We start from the raw sequence: 21,567 nt of genomic DNA, 5'->3' as shown, positions 1-21,567 counted from the left end.
GTTTCAGTGTACATATAGACTCATAGTATTACAAAATGAAACAAAAAATGTGTGCGGTGTCATCTACAGTATCTTAGCCTGGACTTGATTTAGAAACATGAATTCTGCTAAAAAAGTAATTATGGCTTATATTAAGTATGGAAGACATAGTGATCAGTAATAAAGTGAGCTATAAACTCATGGGCGTTACTTTCACAATAGCAGTTAACAGTGACACAACACAGTCGTCAATTACAACGATCTAAAACATTTTCAGTGACAGAAATAAAAAAAGAAACTTAAACAGTGTTTGAAACTCCAGTGATCACAGCAAAAAGAGATGTCTTAATGCATATACATATGGAGGGGATTACAGTGGGGACAGTGGTATATAGTTTGTTCTGTATTAAATCTCTTTAAAAACAATGTACAAGAATGAGACAAAACCCTTTCCCATCACAACAGCGTATAAATGGAACCACAAAGGAGAAATGTGGCGTATTTAAAGGCACCTGGGACACATCGTCTTCCTCCTCACACACAGCTGCTTTGAATGAGAAAATGGTAGTCAGAGTATGATGAGGTTTCTCCTTCAGTGGCACAACTCACTTCACTCTGTCAATGAAACACATGTGGAGATGACAATCATTAACCAGTTCCATCCAATGTCTTTTTTCTCAAACTAAGCACTACAATATATGAATCCCAGGACACAGAGAAACCATGTATATCCACATTCTGCATATTCTGCCAGGTTTACTCACGGACTGGGAGACACGGAAGTGATAGGTGATGTCCTGGAAAGACAGCACAGGCACTGACCACAGGTGACGAGTCCCCTTAGAGAAAAGTAGAAAGCATAAAATTATTAATTTATAGTAAGTCACCCTTGGGGAAATATGTTTTAATTATATGAGGAATCATGTTTAAATATATTATAAAATACCTTTGTTGATGTACTCTGACCCCCATAGAGCTCTGCCTCTGTGTGGTTGGGGCATAAACGTCCCTTGGTGGCTCCACATTGTTGTACCCACACGCTGTTTGTGGACCTGCAATGAATTGGTAATGCTTTATTTTATTGGTCTTTTATTTCCTAATAAATGTTTAATGATCTCTTGAACGTTAACTGGAAGTAAATGCAAAATGCAAACTTCAGAGTTTATTGTTTTAAACCCAGTTAATGATTTATGGTGGGATTTCCTTGAAAGAACTGCTTCAACCCAAGTAAAATGATCAAATTATGCCTGAAGACTTTATTCTTCATATACAGCATGTTGAAATGTATGCTCCCCTTTGCACAAATTGCACAGATTTGCATGTTGGCGGATCTACTGTGCATGACTCTAGGCTAAGACAGCTTGGCAATTAATTGGAATTAATTTAATTTAAAATGTACCAATTGAATACTGTCTCTACGTTACTTATAATGATGCCAAATTCTTTCGGGGAAACGTCCCAGGAAATTATTTGGAATTCAATTTACACTGGTGAAATAAAGTGTCAGCGTTGCATGTGTGCAGTTACGTAGATGGTGTGAGGTTTGTATACTCACGTCATGTACAAAGTGATTTGTGAGAGGGAGGAATTTCTTTTTCCATGGAGCGATACTGTGTAGCTAAAGTCAACATAGAGAAAAGTACTATCAGCATACAGAGGCCAGAAGTCAAACTTGACTGTAAAAAAAAATTGTATTCAAAACATACAGACAAGTGAGAAATTAAAGGAAAAAAGTGAATAAACAAATAGAGAAGCACAACAAATTCAGATACTTCCATACACGGCGTGACGTGTCACTGACTAGTTTGATGAGTATGAAAATGTCACCAGATCTTAACACAACTGAACACCTGTGAGAGATTTAAGACAGCTCTCTCCACCATTGTCTTTTGGAAGAATGGTGTTACAACCTAGGCACGCACAAGTTGCTCTGGATGCTTGAGTTTACTTAGACACTTGTCTAAGACACTGTCTTGTTTTTTTTACATCAGTCGGTATATCTTTACCTGCAGCTCTTGGGTGTTGCACAACTTTGTGCTGTGATCTCTTGGTTCGTCTCCACAATATGAAGACTAGTCAGGGAGGGAACTGACCTTCCTCCTGCAAAAGTGAGGGAAGCTGCATTATGAGCGACCGTACCCATAACATTCCTTTGTACAGTATGTAGACGAGCTTTGTTTGCTGCTGTCAAACAAATGGTTTTACTGTGTTTGCGTACCGCATATTATGTGTGTGAAGAAAGTGCCATGTCTCGGATGTGTCTGTGGAGTTACCATTTGTGTGTAAGCTGCGTTGTCTTCGTGGCAATGGTTGACCCCCGGGCAGACGGTTGGTAGCTCCCACTCCGTCCAGGTCTGTAGGTGCCGGCTTTTTGGACTTGGCAAAGTACAAGGGTGCTGAGGTGTGACTCAGTCGGTTTCTGCTGTGGCCATCCTTGTCCATCAGTCTGGACTTGGCCTTCTTAATAATAGTGCCCAGTGTGGGAACCAGGCTGCCTACATCTACAGAGGGAAGATAATTAAGCTGCACTGAAGGCAAATAAATAATACAGGAAAACACATCTCATATTTGCTGACTTACCTGTTGTGGATTGGTTGTTACTCTGTGTCAAAACTGTAGTTGATTGGTTGTTTATGGCTGTGGTTGGACAGCAAGCTAGAGGATTTGTGAGACAATGAGAGAAATGGATCAGATCTAAGTAGAAAATATGTATAATATATATTATCTTATATATTCTGAATGAGCTTGTTAAAGGGGCTGTTTGTAAGTTGTCTATGCCACCGAATGTGGTTTCTTGCTGGTAGCAGGTTTGGCACTTCTTCTAGACTGGTGAGTAAACAGCTGTTAATGCTAACGCTGGCTATGTAGCGAAAGCAAAACTTATAAATAGCTCCTTTCAATGTTATTTCCAAAACCACCAAAAGGAGAGGTTTGATCCTACAGGCCACTTAGTTGAGATCTCCACTCACCAGCTGCAGGGGTGGTGGACAGTGGAGTATATGGACTCTTGCGTGAAGATCCCAGTGCAGCTCTGGACCTGCACAAATCAGATGAAGCAGTACAGCAGGTGGAGACCATGCTTTAGTTAAAATAATGATGCACTTAAAAGCTAATGAATATTAGGGTGTTTAGATAAGTGACTCATGATCTTGACCTCCTTTCAGAGAGGACAAAAGAAACACCCAACTAAGCAACCAAAGATAAGGCTGAAAGTAGATCAGAAGTGGCAGGAAAGACAGATTTTGAAAGCGTACCATGGGCAGACAGGTGGACAGAAAGTTACAGTGGCAGTGAAGATGGGCATCCAAGAGATGTAGAGAACACAGGAAGGAACAAAGCTACAGAAAGCAGGGACAGACATCATTATTCTAGGAGATATCAAAGAGGAGAATTGGAAAATTGATTAAAGCATAAGTGTCTGATTTCCTCAAAAGCACATACGCGTCTTTCTCTGTGACGTCTCCTCTATGGTGAAGAGTCAGCACATAAAGGACAGACATGGAAATGACGCTGTAGGGAGACAAATAAAGATCCAGTAGGTTATTGTGTCATTACTGTGTACAGATGTACCAGTTTTTTTTTCCCCGCATCACTATCTATTCAAACACATTCTTTTTCAGACCTGAAGGCCATGACAACGACCAGTGCCAAGATGGTCCCCTGCATGAATCTCTGACTGATGCAGCCTTGATCTGGAGGCGAGTTCTGCAATTAAAAAAAAGCTTTACATCCTGCTGTTCACTGACTTATTAAACTTTTTTATATACACCATGTATCCCCACAGACCTTGCTCCCAGGTCTGACTGTCTTCTTCTTGAGTGGGCCGCTTCCCGTCCTGCTAAAATAGCTCCCTGATTGGCTACATAGACGAGAATAACAAAAGAAATACATTACTTCTTTTCTACTCATACAAGATGCTTTCTGTCAACATGTAACGCCCACTTTGAAGCTTAAATCTGTTAGCGATTAGTCATTGCTCTCACCTGACAGTGCCTCCACTCACAGTGCTCTTCATGCTGTCAAGACGACGCAGCTTGGCCAGTTTGCGACTCCAGCGCTCCAATTCATCTATACGAGTCTCCAGGTTGTCTGTCAGCTTACACAGCTCCTTCACCGCGCCCACGTTCTCCATGAAGATGCGTTCCTTTGAAATTAGAGGGGGAGAGCTGTTAGTGTGTGTAATGTCTGACTGTGTATGTGTGTATGTGTGCGCGTGTATGCGTTCATCACCTTGTTGACGACTAACAGGTTGGGAATAGTTTCTCCATTGGCGCACACCACATCACCCCCCTCCTTCACTGCCTCAGGCAAGATTTGCTGGACCTCCTGAGCGATCACTCCTGCAGCAGGAAACAAGTGTTGATGGGAAAAAGAGCAGCAAAAGCATGGCAGCATGCACAGGCACAGGACACACGTGCATAATTATGCAGCAAGAGACAGATCACATATTAAGACATTAAGATGATATATAGTGTACAAAGAAATGAGATGATGGAGCTAAACATTTAAATTTGAGCAAAGGTTATTCATGAGGTTGTTACCAGTCTCTGCAGTGTTCTCTATGCCCACGGTGGCAGCAAACTCAGGCTTATACTGATAATGGACCAGCCTCATCTGAGAAATCCGTTTCAAATTGTCTGTGGTGTCCACCTACACACAGGCAGAATGACAGTGACACCCATGCAGATGGTATGAAAACACATGTTCATGTTGCAGATGAAAACGCTTAGATCAAGTACAATGAAAAGACAAAGCTCAAAGTGAAACTGCACAGTCAGGGAACTGTGCTGGGCACAGGCCTCTGTATGACATGATGCATGATGACAAGCACGAGGCACGCAATGACGAACTGACAGTTTGAAAACACACGCATGCACACACACACACAAACACACACCCATATACATACACACTGAGTGTCATCCTGACCTCCTGGACATTTTCTTTGGCCCTGATGTCAGACGGGTGCACCAAGGAGCCCATGACCTTCAGGTTGCCATGGACGACAAGGGCCTCGTCAGGCCGGTCGGTGTTGATGCCGACTCTCCCGTGGTGGTAGACTGAGTCTGGTAGTTGGCCGCGCTGCCACAGCACCTCGTTGTCACTTTCAAACTGGCCTGGGTTGGATGCCTGTAACAGAGAGACAAAGAGGAAGGTGCACAGAGAAACTGTGGTTCAGATATTTCAAAAAAATTTGCCAAAAAAAACATTTGCAGTATTTTATAAAGAATAGTTTGACATTTTGTAAATAGGCTTATTTGTTTTGTTGGCCAGATAAGATTGATATTTTTGTTGTGAGTTTCAGAGGTGCTGGTAGGCGTATTTTGTTTTTTTTTTTCTGTTTCCCCCTGTCTGTAGTCTTTATGCTATGCTAAGCTAACTGGCTGCATTTTACAGTCACATATTGACTGCACGGATACAGTGTGAGGAAAGAAAGCAAATAAGCTTATTTCCCTAAATGTAAAACTGTTCCTTTAACACAAGCTTAAAATGTAAAAGATTGACTTCAGCCTACATTATAACTTATAGCTTAGCCAGTGTTTAAATTCAGTGTTTATTAGCACATTTAGCCAAGAACAAGAAAGTGAGTGTGTAGCTTTCAAACAGCTCTTCTGACACTTATAAGGCTCATACAGTTAACTATACATTGTCATTCCATGCTTTACACATCTGCAGTATGTACAATACCATCGCTGTCCAGTGAAAACCATGCATCTCCAAATTTGGAGAATTTTACATCTCTAAATAAACTGCAAATCTACCTTTATGTGTTAAGAAAATCTTCCTAATCCTTAAGCTAAATAAATTATTAAAAACCACTGAATCATCTGTTTTTAAGATACATGGTGTTTACAGGACAGCGACAATACATCTTGTTTCATAGTTTGAACTCTAACTAAACTGTGAATTTTGGATTGTGTAAGTGTGCTGGGGATCACTGCCACGCAGATAAAAGGAACGAAAAGACAGAAAATGGAGGGGATGTTGAGATCTACAGTGATTTTAAAGTGCCAAAAGCTGTGTACAGTAGACCAAGAGAAAGGTGTCACATTCACAAGGGATATGATTGTTGTAGGAGGCAGACAGACATGGCCAGACGTTACCCTGACGATGATCCTCTCAGACACGTGAGCAGCCACAGTGTAGCTCTGACTGTGGGACTGAGCATGCAGCGCCACCACCAGCATGAAATACCTGCCATGACAAAAAATCGTCAGGAGACACTGTGATTATTAGAGCTTTCATCGGACCACAGTGAATCGCATGTTGACGATGATGATGTGATGCCATGTGTGTCACCTCTGGTCAGGGTTTGGTTTGCCCTTCTTCCTCATGTTATTCGCCGTTGTCTCGCTGAAGTGGAGCCGCCCCACTGTGACCTTTGTGACCTGCTCTGGGGGCAAGGTGACACTGCAACAAAATCACAGAGACATTATGCAAAAAACTGTTTCCTCTTCAATTAAAGGAGAGGCTCACAATATTCCAAGTCTGTCTTAAAACAATAATCAGGTGCCCACACGAAAATAGAAACAGTTTTTACTTGCTGCTGTTATTGTTCCTGTCCCTGTTCATACTGGCCATTATAAGATCCAGTAAGTGATGGGAGACAAAATCCATAATCCTCATTCAGTCTCATCAGCCCTCATCAGTCAGTGGATATCTTTCAAAGTTACAGTCTTTGGTGTGAAATTCCCCCAACAGTAACTTTGTAAAGTAGCTTTGGAAGATAATAACTTCATTTATCCATCTAAAGCCTCATATTAGCGTCAGAAGCATTTCTGAAGACATTACTGCATGAAATGAGGACAGTGGATTTTGTCCTTCATTACTTAAAAAGAAGTAAGAGCATCTTTTAATGGCTGGTATAAAAGAAAGAATGATTACAGCAAGTTTCAGTCTTCATAAGGGAAGTTGAATATTGTTTTGTTTTTATGTTTTAAGTGTTCAGACTCACAGCACTGGCTTGAAGGGTCTCTTGCTGCGGTCGGACTGTGACTGCTCCACACTGATGGACTGGTTCATGGCCTCCACCTAGCAATGAAGAGAGAAATAAAATATGTACAAAATACACTGCTGAGCTAACAATTATCCGTCACATCGATGTCATGTTCATTTTGCCTTCACTCACCTTCACTCCGTTGAGTTTGAGATAGAAACAATCGATGGGCTGCAGGCCTTCACTTGTCTTGATGTACTTGGGGTCTCCCAGCATGCCTATGTATACTGTGACCTGGAAATGGTTCTTCTTCTGGCAAACAAAGGCATCATCAGCCAAGGAGAAGTTGAAGCCCTTGTCCGCATCGACACGGTAGGTTGGCATCGGACTAAAGACGGGGAAAGGGATCATGATGTGAGTAATGTGAATGGGAAATACATGTGAACTCGCATTTGTTGTAAGTCAAATGTAAAGTGGAGTTTTTTTTTTCACTAGGGGGAGACTCTTTACTCTGTTACAGGGGCTTCTGCATGTTCTTAGGTCTGAAGAGAAGACTGTATGGAACATATGTAATCTATGTAGTAGTCTATGTAGTCTGCTATCTGATAAAGAAATAGACATTTTAGGTAATGTGAACATTGTAAAACCTTCAATTCTATTATTCTTTGGAAATTCTAACTTTAAATCAGTAACATTATAGTTATATAAACTTTGCATCATTGTTTGGGACCCCGGGGCCTCAGTTTTGGTGACGGTACTTTATCACTCAGAGGACTAAGATATTCTGAAAGACTTAAATCTAACCTAAAATAAATGAAAACCCTCTGTTTCCTTTATGTAGGTGTGGTGTGCTCGAACTTGTGATGGGCAACCAGGTGGTTGTGATAACACATCTGCAAGATCTTGTGAGTTCATTGTAACCTTCCTCCCTATCTATACTTCTTTCTATTTTGGCATTGCAACAGCACAAGTAGGTGCACACTAATTTATCCCTTTACCCCCTCCTCACAAAACCCTGTGCTCGTTCACTCCCCCGCACAGCTCACTCCTGAGGAATTCGTAGAACTCTGCAACCCTGCTATTCCTTTGGCGCTCCCCCTGTATGCTTTGCTGAATTATCCATTTAGCCAATTATAACTGCTTTCATTTTTGACTCTCTTTTGGCTCTTTTTGTTCCAAAATAAAGACCTCAAGATGTACAGGTATGCCAAAATAAATTCCACCCACAGCTCTTTGCAGTTTGCGTCATAAAGTGGTGTCCACTTGTTCTGCTGGTGAGGTTGCCACTTAATGCACTGATAGTTTGGGTCCAAGTACGTGTTGTCTGCATCCTGCATTAAACCTGCGACAAACAGTTTAAAATATCAGGAGTTAAAACGAGACCAAACACTGTTAAGACTGTCCACAACTGCTCTGCAAAAGTCTTTATCTGTGTGAGAGTTAAAGGGTAGAGGGTAAAAGCAGGTGAGGATCAGGTAGAGGAGATGAGGAAGAGAAGAAAGATGCCTGCCTACCTGGTTCTTGTTTGATGATACCTGTGAGGATTTGGGAATTGAGGGTGCTGTTGGGAGAGTCAGAGTGCTTCCTCTTCTTGGCCTGGTGAACAGGGATGCCGCTGCGTGAGGAAACGGAAACACGGTCAAAACTTCCCACCATTCATTCCGTTCCATCAAAACTGGAAAGCGCCACCCTCCCTCCCTCTCTCCCTTCTTCCCTCCCTCCTGCATAACTTCATGACTCACTCTTGCCCCTGAGGATGCTGCAGCAGCTGATGAAGCATCTGCGTCTGCTGCATGTCTCCACTTCCGCTCGTGGCTGGACCAATAGGATACTGTGTTATCATGGGCTCAGGCTTCAGGTACATGTCCCGATGCATGCTGGGATAGTGCCCGTGTGGTGGGAGGGGTGGCGTTGGAGTCATGTGACACATGTTCTCTGGTGTCATGGTCCTGATCATGTGAGGATCTAAAGGACACAACAGGGATGTGGCATAATGGTTACACGACCGTGCACACTGTTTGCACGAAAAATGCAGCTCAGCATTTCTCTCTGTTTCACATTTCATTTCTCCAGTTTACTCTACTTTCCTCCAACCGCGGCAGAAGGTACTTTCCACTGTTTCAAACTGGAGGGATGCCAATCAGATAACACTATTCCACACCTTTTTACTAATGGGCAAGACCAACACAGGTGTGTGAGCAGCAAGAAGTACATCATGACTTTGAGTGCTGTTGTTGTTCAACTGGGTCAGTCTTTGTGGAAACACTTGAAATGAGACTGATTTTAAATGATAAAATTCATTTTCTAGACAGCGCATCTAAACTGTAGATTAATAAAATGGCAGACACAAGCTGTCTTTAGTGACTTGATGTATTGATTTGTTTGCACATGAACTCGATTTTCTCCTCACCTGTTCAAAAACAATGAAGAGATGAGTAACAGATATTGACTAAAGCAGGGAGGTTGCTGTGACACACATACACCTTGAATACTTACAGTCACTCCCTCTGACTGTGCTCACAGTGCAGTCTACACATTAAAGTACCATTTTGTTTCTTACATGATCTGTCACTCACATTTTCACATGGAGAGGAAAAAGTGTCTGTTACTTACCATTCACCTGCTGTGGAGAGTACGGCTCTGAGCTGGAGTCCGGGGGGGACTCAGGTAGTGTCCTAAAAACCACAGAAAACAGTAGATGTTACATTCAAAAGAACAATAATGTCACACTCTCAAATTGATAGAAATTGGTCAATTAGTACCATGCTTCAAGTTGGCAAGGCCTCCCTGGAATATTCTTCCTATTTTCTAAGCTGCCATCATATTTCAGGGAGAAACTCTCCTTTGGGACCAGAGTCAGTGGAGACGTTCTTTACACAAGCTTGTGTGCGTCAGGATTTTTTTGCAGGATGTAATCTGACTCTCTCTCTCTGTCTCTTATCAGTCTCCCTCCCCCTCTTGACCAGCTAATGTTTTATTTGTACAAATGAAGCTTAATCAACTATTGATTGCATAATGGTCCTGTAGTAGGGTGTGTGTCTGGTTTCGTTGTGTGCTTAAAAAAACCAAAAACCCACTGCGTCATATGCTGCAACTTCTGCCTAATTTCATGTTTAATGTGTGAGTTTCGAAGAACATCTTGAGCATTTCTTCAACATTCCTAAGTATCAACTCATGTTATATATTTTCTCCTTCTTGTGCCCCGATCCGTCTACCTCTGTGGTACTGTGCTCACCCTGGAGCGTAATGGCCCCTGTGCTCTGGCTTGATGTGAGCCTGCTGCTGCTGCTGCTGCTGTCCCAGGCAGGGGTAGCTGTGTCGGAGGCCCAGGGACGGACCTGGAGGGTAGGCGTTCTGACAGTTAGGGGGCCCAGGCGGAGGGGCTCCTTGGCGTAGGGGAATAGGGGGGCTCACACCACACACCAACCCCCCAGAGGAGGACACTCCTGCCTGGGGAGATGAGTAATTTGGTCCGGGGGTACTGTGGACCTCTGAGAAACAGCTGGGAGAAAGAAGAAGAAGAAGAAAAAGAGGGATTAGCCTTATCAGAAAAAACAAATTCCTTTGTAACGACATGATCTGATTCAGTTGGTGCATGTTGTTTTGACGTTGCTGGGTTGGTGTGGAGTCCCCACTGACATGTCAGTGCTATCGTCCTCCTTGCTGATGTACTCTTCCAGGATACTGGTGTCGATGTTGGCTGGCTCCAGAGAACTGGTAATATCATGACCTGTGGTGAAGGGAGGGTCGGGAACACAGAGGGGGAGACGGAGAGCATCTGGGAATTAGCAACGAGAATCTTTCAGCAACTCCACACACTGCCACAACAGCTCTAGTTTCAACACAAGCTTTTGATGTTACAATTCCCTCTAAGATTGGTCTAATTACATATTACATACTCAGCTTGTTTATTATCTGTGGCTTTTCCTGCATATTCCAAAGAACTTGATTACGTTGTATTAATGCATTTGTATGTTGGAAAATGTAAGTAAGTCAGTTCTGACTGGCTCAAAGAGAATTTAAAGATTAAGGTTACAGTAGTGACCGATGGTCTAATTATGTTAGTAGTCGACATTACAGATCACGTACTGATGATTCAGTGCTGGTTACACATATAGACCGGAATCCCTCCAGTTGATGGAGATTATTTTGTACCTCAGCTGCTTTTTCCCCGTTAGAAAAAAAAACTTAAAACAGTTAATATAGAGTAACTATATCATAATTACTAGATGTGTTGTCTCTGTTTTCTTCGTTCACTGCAGTTCATGTCTACATTAAAGTTGGGATGAATCTAAAAGGGCTGCTGCTTCTCATTGTGTTTGGGATGATTTGAAATATTTTCTATACGATAATAGAAGTATGGTAATTTTATAATTTCCTAATCCTCCCGTTACTTCACCTCAGGGTCATTTTCACCCTTTGATAACCAAAGCCTCATAAATCCCAAACACATGACCCCACTTAATCTTTACACAACCAACATGTGGAACAAGCACTTTCTTCTGCATATATTTAGAAAAGAGTAAATTTTCTTCCATTTCTTCTGTTTTTCTATTGTCCACAGAACATTTAACACAAGTGTTACATGAGAGACAGAGATGAATTTTCTTTAAAGCTCTAGTCACTAGTCGCCCCAAACTGCAGATGCTGGAAACAGAGTGAGTGTGGGAGAGGAGAGAGGGGGAGCAGGACGGAGGGCGTGAAGCAGAGGGTAAGAACCTGATATAAAGTGGGTGGGCAGGCAAACCCCAGTCTCACACACACACACACACGCGCATGCACGCGCGCACACACACGCACACACACACACACACACACACACACACACACTCTTTCTCTGATAGATTAAGCAGCTACTCAGTTGGGAATGTGAGGAATTTTTGTGTTAGCATTAGAAGAAATTCTCTTTTTCCCTCCTTTTGTCTTCCACTAATGCTTCACTTATCAGAAACCCAAAAGAAATGTCATCTATTCGCATTATTGTCACAGTTCCTCTCCTGATCCTTCTTGTGAATAATTTGCTTTGAAGCCCAGAGTTGACTGTGTACAGCAGCATACACGTCAGCAACAACCATCAATCAATAAACCCACAAAACCAACCACTTGTCTCTGACCAATCTGATTTACAACTACCCAGATTGTAATGTTTAATAAAACCTCACGTTACCACATTATTTGAGAAAACTAGCATGTTTACACTGACTGACTTTCTTCGCTGGACAGAAACAGATGGTTAATGTCTTTTGATATGTGCCAATGCGAGGGGAGAAAAGCAGGATGGTTCCCCTTAAATAAGATCCAGATGTGCACCCCACCCAAAAAGGCAGTAAATTTAAGCTGGCAGGCCTGATAACGAAAAAATACAGAGATGGAAGGGGAGGGGAGGGTAGACGGAGGCTGAGGAGAGCTAAGGCAAGAAAGACAAGAATACAAGTTTGATGTCCAAGGATGGAGTGATAGAGAAAAGAACCTGTAAGGAAGACGTCAGAGAAACTACTGTGTGAATTAGGGCTGGAGTGAAGAACGGCTGAGTGTCCAGGAGAAGTCCCAGAGTGAGCACAGTCGAGTTCAAGTCAAGACTGGCAAAAGTTCAAGACCTAGATTGAAAATCAAGTCCCCCAAGACCCAGTTGTGTTTACTTTTTTAAAAATATTTTTAGAGTCAGCTACAGCCTCTACCTGTTCACTCAGGACTATCCGTGTCATAAATTGTGTAGATTGGAGATGTAAAGTAAGACATAGCTATACTTGGAAACAAATTCTGGTAAACAGCTCCAAATATAGATGTGCCTGCTAACAGGCTGAGCCCTTGAAGGAAGAGTCGTGATTTGTGATTTTGGGCTATTTAAATACTTGATTTAAGCACACTACTGGAAATAGTAGACATTCAAAAGCCTTTATGTAGCCGCCACTCATCTTTCCACTTGTGTCATTTGGACATTAAACTAAATATAACATTACATTACCAAACTCTAACTAACATAACTACTTGTGAAAAGAAGCTCTGTTAGATCACTGAGGTAACAATGAAAGCTAACAGAAAGTCAACAGGCACACACAGTTCACGGAGCAGATACAGCGAATGTCAAACTAAATCATGGAAATTGAGAATTTTTCTGGTAAAACAAAATCACCAAGAACAAAACTACATAAAGGTTTAAATGGATCTGGTCAAGCCCTGAGTCGAGAGTATGGCAACCACAGTGCTAGTGTCCTGTAAGTTTGCAGCTGATGAACATCTTTAATGAGATCAGACATTTTCGTTGCCTTTTCTTCTGGAACTTTTCACCACCTTTGTAACAATCCACAAACAAGAGCGCTGCCATGTCACATTTAGAAAGGAGGTTTATAGTTAAGGCTGTCATTAAATGCTATTCTTGTGCGGATAAAGAAGAATAGAAAGATAAATTAAGTAACTGTAACCACTAAATCACTGAATCAGTTAAGTTTAACTTGCTGTGAACTGGATGTGTAAATTTCCCTGTCCTCTATGTTTTTCTCTCTCCAGCTGTGTTCAACAAGAAACAGTGAAATGATTGTCAGTCCAACTTCGATACAGACTGGCCTTTTGAGAGATTAGGGGCTGAGAGGGGAGCGTGTGCGTGTACGTGTGTGTAAGCATTTGCGTGCATGTGTGTGCGTGTGCTTGTTTGTGTGTGTATGAATGTGTGTGTGTTATTCCACCATTTCAATGCCCGAGTTGTCAGCGCAGTAATAATCTAAAATGAACACAAACAGAGGGCCGAGTGTGTGAGTGCCCATTAAACATGGTTTGACTTATATCATTCAGTCAAACACACAGCTTTTCCTTTTCTTTGCATGTTTTTCAAAATAATAGTCTATAATGTAATTGTCTTTTTTTAGAGTTTTCATCAAATATCATCAAGGCCACTGACAGCCAAGAAAACTACACTGAATGAACATAAAAGATGAACTTGAACAAAAAATTTTTTAGAACTTAATCTCAACTTTTCACCGATTTTTGCTACCAAATGAGATCTGTACAGCACTCACATGTGTGTGTTAATAATTAAACACTTTCAGAGTATCTTACTAAGAGGGAACAAAGTCCATCTGATTATCAAACAGTTAGGGCAGAACGAACTTGGCTGCACACCCACAACACATATACACACACTGTCAGACAGTCACCACAGTAGGATATTTAACATCAAATTACATACTGTACAAATAAAACCTTGCAACAAAAAAATAAAGCTAGTCTTTGTAGAATCCTTCAACATATTATATAACAGCTCTACATTAAATGAACAGGAGGCTTCAGCCTATGTCCTGTACCTTGATGCACTTTTAGCCTCATTTTATCTGTTTTCCCAGTAGCACTTTGGAAGAGACTCAAAAAATCAACTAAAAGTAACTTAATGGTTCCTACTAATGTCAATATAACCAATGTACAAAGGCAAACAATGTCACAGCTGGTCTAGAAATTGCTCGACTGTCTAGAAACACAAGAATTGTGTCTACAGTGAACATCTTTAACACAGACAAACAAATAGACACAGATTGTGAAAGGAAACGTGTCAAGTCTACGAGAGGAAAGTGTAAGAGAGGTTTGACATAGCCTGAGAATTATAGACCTTCTCCATTTGTTTACAAGACAGGGTTACTGGTACAAGAGCGAAGAGCATTGCTAAGACACCATGGACTAATAAATCACATCTAAAGAGAAGCAGAGCGGACAGAGCGGCAGAGTACCTGCGCGTAGCCAAAGCATGTTGATGTCCTTGAGATGAAAGCACCTGAAACAGAAGATGAGAAGAACAATTCCTCTCTATTTTTCACATGTTTCCCTACTCAGGCTGAAAGTAACTTTCTTTTGCAGACCTGAGAGTCGCAGATCAGGGTATCAAGTGTGTGTGTGTGTGTGTGTGTGTGTGTGTGTGTGTGTGTGTGTGTGTGTGTGTCTGCGCGTGCATGCCTGTGTGCAAAAAGCATATTGTGTTTGTGTGCGAGTGTGTGTGAGAAAGGCTTGCGGAGTGTTATAATGAGGATTATTCCCCCAGTCATGAGAAAGGGCTGTACCAGGCTACCACACACAGCCCTTGTCGCACACAAGCACTGGTCACACCGGTGGACCTGGCTCAGGAGATTACAGGAGTGACAAGGCTGGGACCGGGACACGGAGAGAGGCTGGAAAAAAAACGCAACACTGCAAATGCGAGGTTGAGTTGGAGGGCCTATGCTAGACAGAGTTATAGAGCTTAAAAATAAGAAGATGTAGAGCAACATGTAGAAGATGAAGATGAAGATTTGGCTTATTAGACTGATAATGCTCAGAATTCAGGCTTGAGAACAGAGTAGACTTATGTAAAGCAGATGAGTAGAAACTCTATTTTTCCATTTAAACTACTGAATTTCAGACAGAGCGTTTGCAGTTATTATGCCTGTGCTTGGGATTTATAAAGATATTTGTGGATAGCGACCGATGACATTCAGGCGGCAAGCAAAAACATCTCATAACACCCTTAATCTGCACATCACTTTCTTTTTTCCATAACAGCCTCTCTTCCAGTTACTGCACAAATGTGAACACACAAAGTGATCAATCCTACAGGGTCTGGTTCTACCATAAACAACATTCACTGGCTGAAGATTTCTCAGTTGGCACTCAGCACTAATGGGAGTAATGCACGACCATGAAAAACTTAAAACCCACCCGTAAGCACTGTAAGCCTGGCTGCTCAAAAACAATACATTCCTCTGACTGCAATTCACGAACCGTTTTGATTTGTTAAACCCCATAAATCAGAGGAAGCGTACATGACTCACAACTGCTGTGGAATACAATGCGCCTTGACAGGAATTTTTATTTAGTATCACAGGTGAGGTTTAGCTTTCAAAGGCAAATATTGAGTAAAAACATGATTAATCTGCCTTCAGGTTAGGAGGTGAATGTGCTCCAAGTTTTATTTCTGACAGATAGTTTATTAACAGCATGTTCCACCTACACATGTTCATTACAAATTGAAGGGTTTTTAGCAGCACTGGCAGCTCTTAGTTTGCGCCACAAAATATCTGAACAATCGTTTAATGGATTGCCATGAAATTTTGCACAGACATTCGTGGCTCGCAGAGGATGAATCTTATTTACTTTGATGATCCTGTGACTTTTCCTCTAGTGCCACCATGAGGTCAAACTTTTTCTTTATCCCATGAAATTCCTCGATGTCTGCCTACAGGATTGGCACAAATTTGTGTTCAAATACTCAGACAATGAATTCAAATAACTTGTTGATCCCCTCACATTTCCTCTTCCTCTTTCCTCTTTTCAGTGTAGTTAACCGACATTCACATTTTTAGCTGCACTTTGTTTTACGCTCAATTTGCTCATGGCAGCATGCTAACGGGCTAAACTAAGATGGTGGACAGGGTATAAACTGTACCTGTGAAACATCACTATTTTAGCATTGTCAGTGTGAGCATGTTATTTATTTATATGTTCATTTATTTATCTATGTATCCATTTAGTTAGTTAGTTAGTTAGTTAGTTAGTTAATTTCTGACTACAGCTGAAAGAATTAATTGATCAGTCATTGTTGATGTTTTCTTTGTCTTATGTTGGTCAAACCAAGACTCACTTGGACTTTAGGACATTGTGATGGTCATTTTTCTTTAACTGCCACATTTAATTGAGAAGATAATCAGCAGTTTAACTGATAATGAAAATAACTGTTAGTTTGAGCTGTGATTCGGATGTTAGCATTAAGCTAATCAAAGTGTCAGAGATCAACCTTACAGAACCACTGACTGAATGACTATAGACCCTTAGTCTTGTTATATTTATACACAGTCTAATGTCTGTTGGATCCATATTTATTTCAGTGTTATTTGCTTATTTTTTCTTAGTAATTTTCTAAATATTGCTGACATGCTAAGGGTGTAACAAAAGGATGGTTGATTACTTGGAATAACACAATATAGCAGCAGTAAACATGTGTGTTACGTTTGTGAGTGAGTGTGAGACAACTGTTTGTTGTCTAAGTGAGTCAGAGAGGAGAAGGTCAAGTTTTGAGGGGGTTGGTGGTTTAGCTGCGTTTCTCTCAACAGGCCAGTGAGTCTGCACTATCTCACCTCCTCACCCTGTCTGCTCACTGTCACTCTAATGGAGTCAGAGAGAGCGAGAGCCTGGAGAAGGCCAAATAGCCGAGGAGAAACACCAGTCCCACCTCATTGTGTTTTAACAGCCACCGAGGCTATGCCAGGAATGTACACTGTGCATTAGTGTGAATGTATACATATTTCACTAATCCTATTAAAACACAGTTTACCACTGCCAAAATCCATTATTGTGCAGTATCTCTCTCTCTCTCTCTCTCTCCCTCTCTCTCTGTCTGTGTGAGTGAGTGTGTGTGTGTTTCTTTTAGATTAAGGACAAGATAAACATGGACACTTTGACTAATTGTGTAATATTTAAAATTTGTCAGTAAATGGTTTTACTTTTTGCCACCAATTTAAATTCACAGTTTATTACCTGGACCCCTGAATCCACGATCTGAGAAATATATAACTAAGAGTTTTATAACATAAGGTTTACTTAGGAGAAAAAAAAAAGTTAAATGGGAAAATAAGCATCTGAGGCGGCACCTACTGTATAATTCTCATAGACAAGTTGACATTTTAGTCCAAGCAAGAGTAGCTGAAATAAAGCCAGTGTAAGAACATCTCTCCAACTCCCAAAGCAAGAATGTAAACACACTAAATTCCTGTCAGAATGGCAAGGAACCTCTGACAGGCATGGGTGGCTGTGTATATTTAAGTCAACACTCTGTGTATACAATAATAAAGCGTAAAGTCTCTCTGCAGATAACTCATTATACATAAACCACAGTATATGTTTTCATGTGCACTTGACTTCTACTGGAACACTTGACATTAAGTTCTTTAATTAGTAAGATGTGAGTTCTGCGGCAAACTGTAAATCACAGAGCACAGTGAGAACTCCTTAATAAATGTGACAAAATGTGATTGTCTTGTTTGTGATATATGTATATATATATATATATATATATATATATATATGTTATACTCATTGCAGGAGTATGATGGACAGAATAAGGTTCACAGAGTTGTGTGTATATCGTCAGATTCAGATTCTGAACTCAATTCAGTCCAGACCATCAAGTCTGCAAGACGTGGAACTGAGATGTACAAAAAAAGCTAAAAAAAAAAAAAAAAGGTTAGTAAATTATAATAGGATATAATAGAAAAATAACCCTGACAAACTCTTGATTTATATGTGGAAAAAACTAAACGAAAATCTCAATGATTTAAAGCCATGATATAAAATACTATATTTTTATTGAGCTGCTTTCTGGGGGGATAAACATAAATCACTGCTTTTCTGAACTGAGTTTGATTCTATTTCTGATCGTTTGCCTGATGATGATCAACACAACATCACTCACATTGCTCATGTGCGTCTGTTACACACACACACACACACACACACACACACACACACACACACACACACACACATTGTGCCACAGTTCCCTTGCAAAACACACCATTTATCTTGACTTAAATTCCTACACCCTTGCAACCCTCAACCCCACCCTCCTCCACCTCGTTTTTTTTCTTAGGATTCCCCGTTTAACTTGATCTGTTACCCATCACCAGCACTTTTGCTCCCTGCACCCGGTAACCCTCCTGCTTTGTTGCATTTTTAGTTTTTTTTTCAGTTTTTTTTTAAAGATGAACAGCCAAGAGAAAACTTTAAGTGGAGAACAGAGTGCACGTTAATGTTTGGGCAACTTTCACATAAAAGATCACTACAAATGTTATTTGATCATAGTGATGTTAACCACCTGTCATGTGTAGGCTACATGCAGCAGTTTAAACCAAGCTTAAAGACACTGAGGCTTCACTGCAGCTACGTGCAAAACACCAGGCAAAACACTTCAACACCTTTCATGTTTCTCTCATTAAAACAAATTAGTCATTTTCAATCTATCAATTAAGTCAAAGTGGTTGTGAGAGTAACAAAAAATACACATAGGACTATTTGTCAAATCTGCTTAAGATTTTCTGAACAATGAGATAATACTGACCCGTATTAATACACACGCACAGGCGCACAAACACACTCACACATACATATATATAAGCTATATATATATATATGATTAGAAATTCTTACCTTCAAAAAATCTCTGTAACGCTTCTGTTTCATCTACCACGTCCATCCTAGCGGGTCCCACATAAAAAATCCATGAAAGTCTCCCCTTGTCCGAACGAAATCAATTCGGATCGGGGAAACTTTCACATATACATCACGGAATCCAGATTATAATCGTCGTGAGTTTTCTTTATTTTACATAAATCCACCGCTCACGAAGAACTAGTCCTTTCTCCTGCTCAGCAACTTGGCGCTGGATTCACGTCCCTTATGGCCAAACGCCTCCAGTGACGCTACGGTTCAGGCTTTAACTTTAAAACTAAAGTCACAAGTGTGTTTTTTTTGTTTTGTTTTGTTTTTTTTTAATTAAGGTGCCAACAAAAATCCATAGAAGAACAACATCAACACATTTCCCTTCAGGCGCACGTTCACTTCAGCGCCCACAAGCTTCATAATAAACTTTGGTTTCCTCTCTCAAAAAGAATCATCAGCCTGTGCGAAAATGATTTTAAAAAATCGAAGGAAAATATGGAATATATGTATAAAAAAAGTGTGGGTTAAAGTTGTTTAAACTTGACCCCCGAGGCTCTTGAGTTGCCTCTCTTCCTCCTGCGCCTCTCCCTCTCAGACAGGATGTGAGCAGCTGAGAGTCGGAGGAGAGGAGCTGAGGCAGGTGAGGGATGTGCGCCAGGCTGCTGCGAAGATCCCCGCACACAACACACGCTTCAAGTTTCTGTAGGGACGCACTGAGCCGCCGCGTTCGATTGGTTTACACTGACCTTACACAGCTTAATGTATTATGTGCTTTTTCCGCGTGGGAAGAGTTGCAACGATTAATCTATTCATAATTTCAGTTCATTTCAGAGAGCAAAAAATTACTTTTAGTCAATTTCCCCAGTTTCCAGCTTCGTTTTCATTCACAATAGTTAATAAAATATGTTTGGGTTTTTCATTGTCAGTCAGCTAAATCGAGTAGGATCTGAAGACATCACTTTGGGCTCTGGAAGATTTTGAGGGTTTTTCACTTTTATAGACAAAATGATCAATCAAGAAGATAACTGGTAGATATTTCTTAATTAGCCTTTGGTTGCAGTCATTCTCCTATGGGCCTACAGTTTGGTCAATACATTTTTATCAGGATAAATGTATCAGCCTATCATGCTCTGAAACAAAGCAGCTGAAATATGAGATTTGGGCTCAAATACACTTTGTCTTTCCATCCAGGGAGGAGGGATCCTGCCTCTGCTGCTCTCCCTGAGGTTTCTCCCCTTTATTCTCTTCAAGTTTTATGTACAGTACACTGATTTTATTTTCTGATCCTGAGAGAGAGTCTGAGGAATGGGTGCTGAATTGATTGAAGAAAATGTTGATAATGAAATTGACTTGACTTGTAATTCATGAAAACACTTGCCCTTAACTAAAACAGAATACAGTAGAGCTATAGAGTGAGGCTGCATTGTTAACACTTCAATTCATCAGTGCATGATGCACGATCCTTAAAATAAAAACATCCTCTCTGCCTGATCTACTAAAACTATTTGTGAAACCTTGAACTAAAGCAAAAGTTGTGATTTAAAAAACGTATGTGGGGCCCTTTCGAATTCCTCCAGCTTAAACAACCACAGGAGTGTTTTGTGTCAAGGCTTCCCAAGGGGAGGATTTGAGGGAATGATCCATTTCTCTCAACCTTATCAGCTGCATCCCACCCCCCCTTATAACAATGCCACTGTGTGCAGCCCCCACAGCCTGGACGCCCACCCCCCGCTTCCACCCCTCTCACCCACATGTGAGATGCTGTTGTGTTGTCTTGTTCCCCCACAGCTGGAGCATCTCTCTCTGCACCCCTCCACCCCTCAGCTTTTCCTCCATTCAACCCAAACAACGCCTCCGTTCTTTCAGCCACACTATGCAGATTGTTTCAGAGGACAAGCAAGAAAGAGAAACAGATAGAGGCTGCAGGGGACAATGAAACAGCTGGCTATGTTAAAGCAGTTCATTTTGGTATTCTGTATTTCTTATCTCATATAGCTCTGTAACTGCATGTGCATGAGTGTGTGTGCATGAGTGTGTAGCGTACTTGTACTATAGTCTTACGCGTTGTGTGAATATAAACTCTGTTCTCAAAGTCACACTACGGGGACTCACTTCCTATTTGGGACAGAAATCTCCACAAGGTGAATTGTTGAATGTTAGCATTAAGATCAGGTTCAGGTTCGTAAAGTCCAGGGAATAAATGTCAGTCAAGCAACGTCCTCCTGAGAAAATAATAAAGGCTCAAGTCATCATTTGAAAAATACGAAGTGCTAATACATGTGTCAAATTGTGTCGTGGTACAGTATATCAGAAATGTATCTCTTAGCAGACACATCGTGTGATCGGACTAATGTCATGTCATTGCCACTTACCATGAGGCAGTCCATTAGACATTGTTCAAAGCTGCACTCATTTATTTTTTGGCCTGAACAAGCTGAAAAAAAAAATCAACACACTATCACTTTACAAAGTTGTTATGA

The 21,567-nt window shown here is 41.0% G+C and overlaps 1 protein-coding gene across 6 annotated transcripts; it reads right to left on the bottom strand.

Moving 5' to 3' along the window:
* Nucleotides 1–370: 370 nt before the first annotated feature.
* myrf (myelin regulatory factor) lies at nt 371–19,734 on the bottom strand. Of its 6 annotated transcripts, XM_087178291.1 has the most exons (28): nt 19,076–19,734; nt 14,632–14,675; nt 10,556–10,646; nt 10,152–10,418; nt 9,530–9,591; nt 8,659–8,881; nt 8,431–8,531; nt 8,144–8,258; nt 7,109–7,304; nt 6,935–7,011; nt 6,280–6,390; nt 6,069–6,174; nt 4,909–5,109; nt 4,521–4,629; nt 4,210–4,319; nt 3,963–4,123; nt 3,766–3,838; nt 3,602–3,684; nt 3,421–3,489; nt 3,234–3,317; nt 2,949–3,016; nt 2,560–2,634; nt 2,253–2,480; nt 1,986–2,079; nt 1,535–1,597; nt 926–1,031; nt 744–818; nt 371–594 (listed from the first exon to the last, which is right to left on the bottom strand). In XM_087178291.1, exons 2-28 carry the CDS (start codon nt 14,648–14,650, stop codon nt 514–516), a joined length of 3,048 nt encoding a protein of 1,015 aa, XP_087034417.1. In that variant the 5' UTR covers nt 14,651–14,675; nt 19,076–19,734; the 3' UTR covers nt 371–513. The 6 variants fall into 6 exon arrangements, with proteins under 6 accessions (XP_087034417.1, XP_023278148.1, XP_023278150.1 ...); XM_023422380.2 differs by lacking the exon at nt 14,632–14,675; XM_023422382.2 differs by lacking the exon at nt 14,632–14,675 and having other exon boundaries at nt 8,452–8,531.
* Nucleotides 19,735–21,567: the final 1,833 nt, after the last annotated feature.

Source organism: Seriola lalandi, unplaced genomic scaffold, assembly GCF_002814215.2.
Source record: "Seriola lalandi dorsalis isolate HSWRI2012SDOR001 ecotype SW California unplaced genomic scaffold, Sedor1 jcf7180002054682, whole genome shotgun sequence".
NCBI classification, from domain to species: domain Eukaryota; kingdom Metazoa; phylum Chordata; class Actinopteri; order Carangiformes; family Carangidae; genus Seriola; species Seriola lalandi.
This window is presented reverse-complemented; position numbering and strand designations above follow the sequence as displayed.

What these genes read in the sequence shown, in the direction of transcription:
- myrf (XM_023422380.2), bottom strand. Translation starts at nt 19,121, where the DNA reads ATGGACGTGGTAGATGAAACAGAAGCGTTACAGAGATTTTTTGAAG. An exon ending in CTCTCCACAGCAGGTGAATG is followed by an intron (nt 8,882 to 9,529) that starts GTAAGTAACAGA and finishes TGTGTCCTTTAG; the next exon opens with ATCCTCACATGATCAGGACC. An exon ending in TGTCCACCTGTCTGCCCATG is followed by an intron (nt 3,017 to 3,233) that starts GTACGCTTTCAA and finishes TGATTTGTGCAG; the next exon opens with GTCCAGAGCTGCACTGGGAT.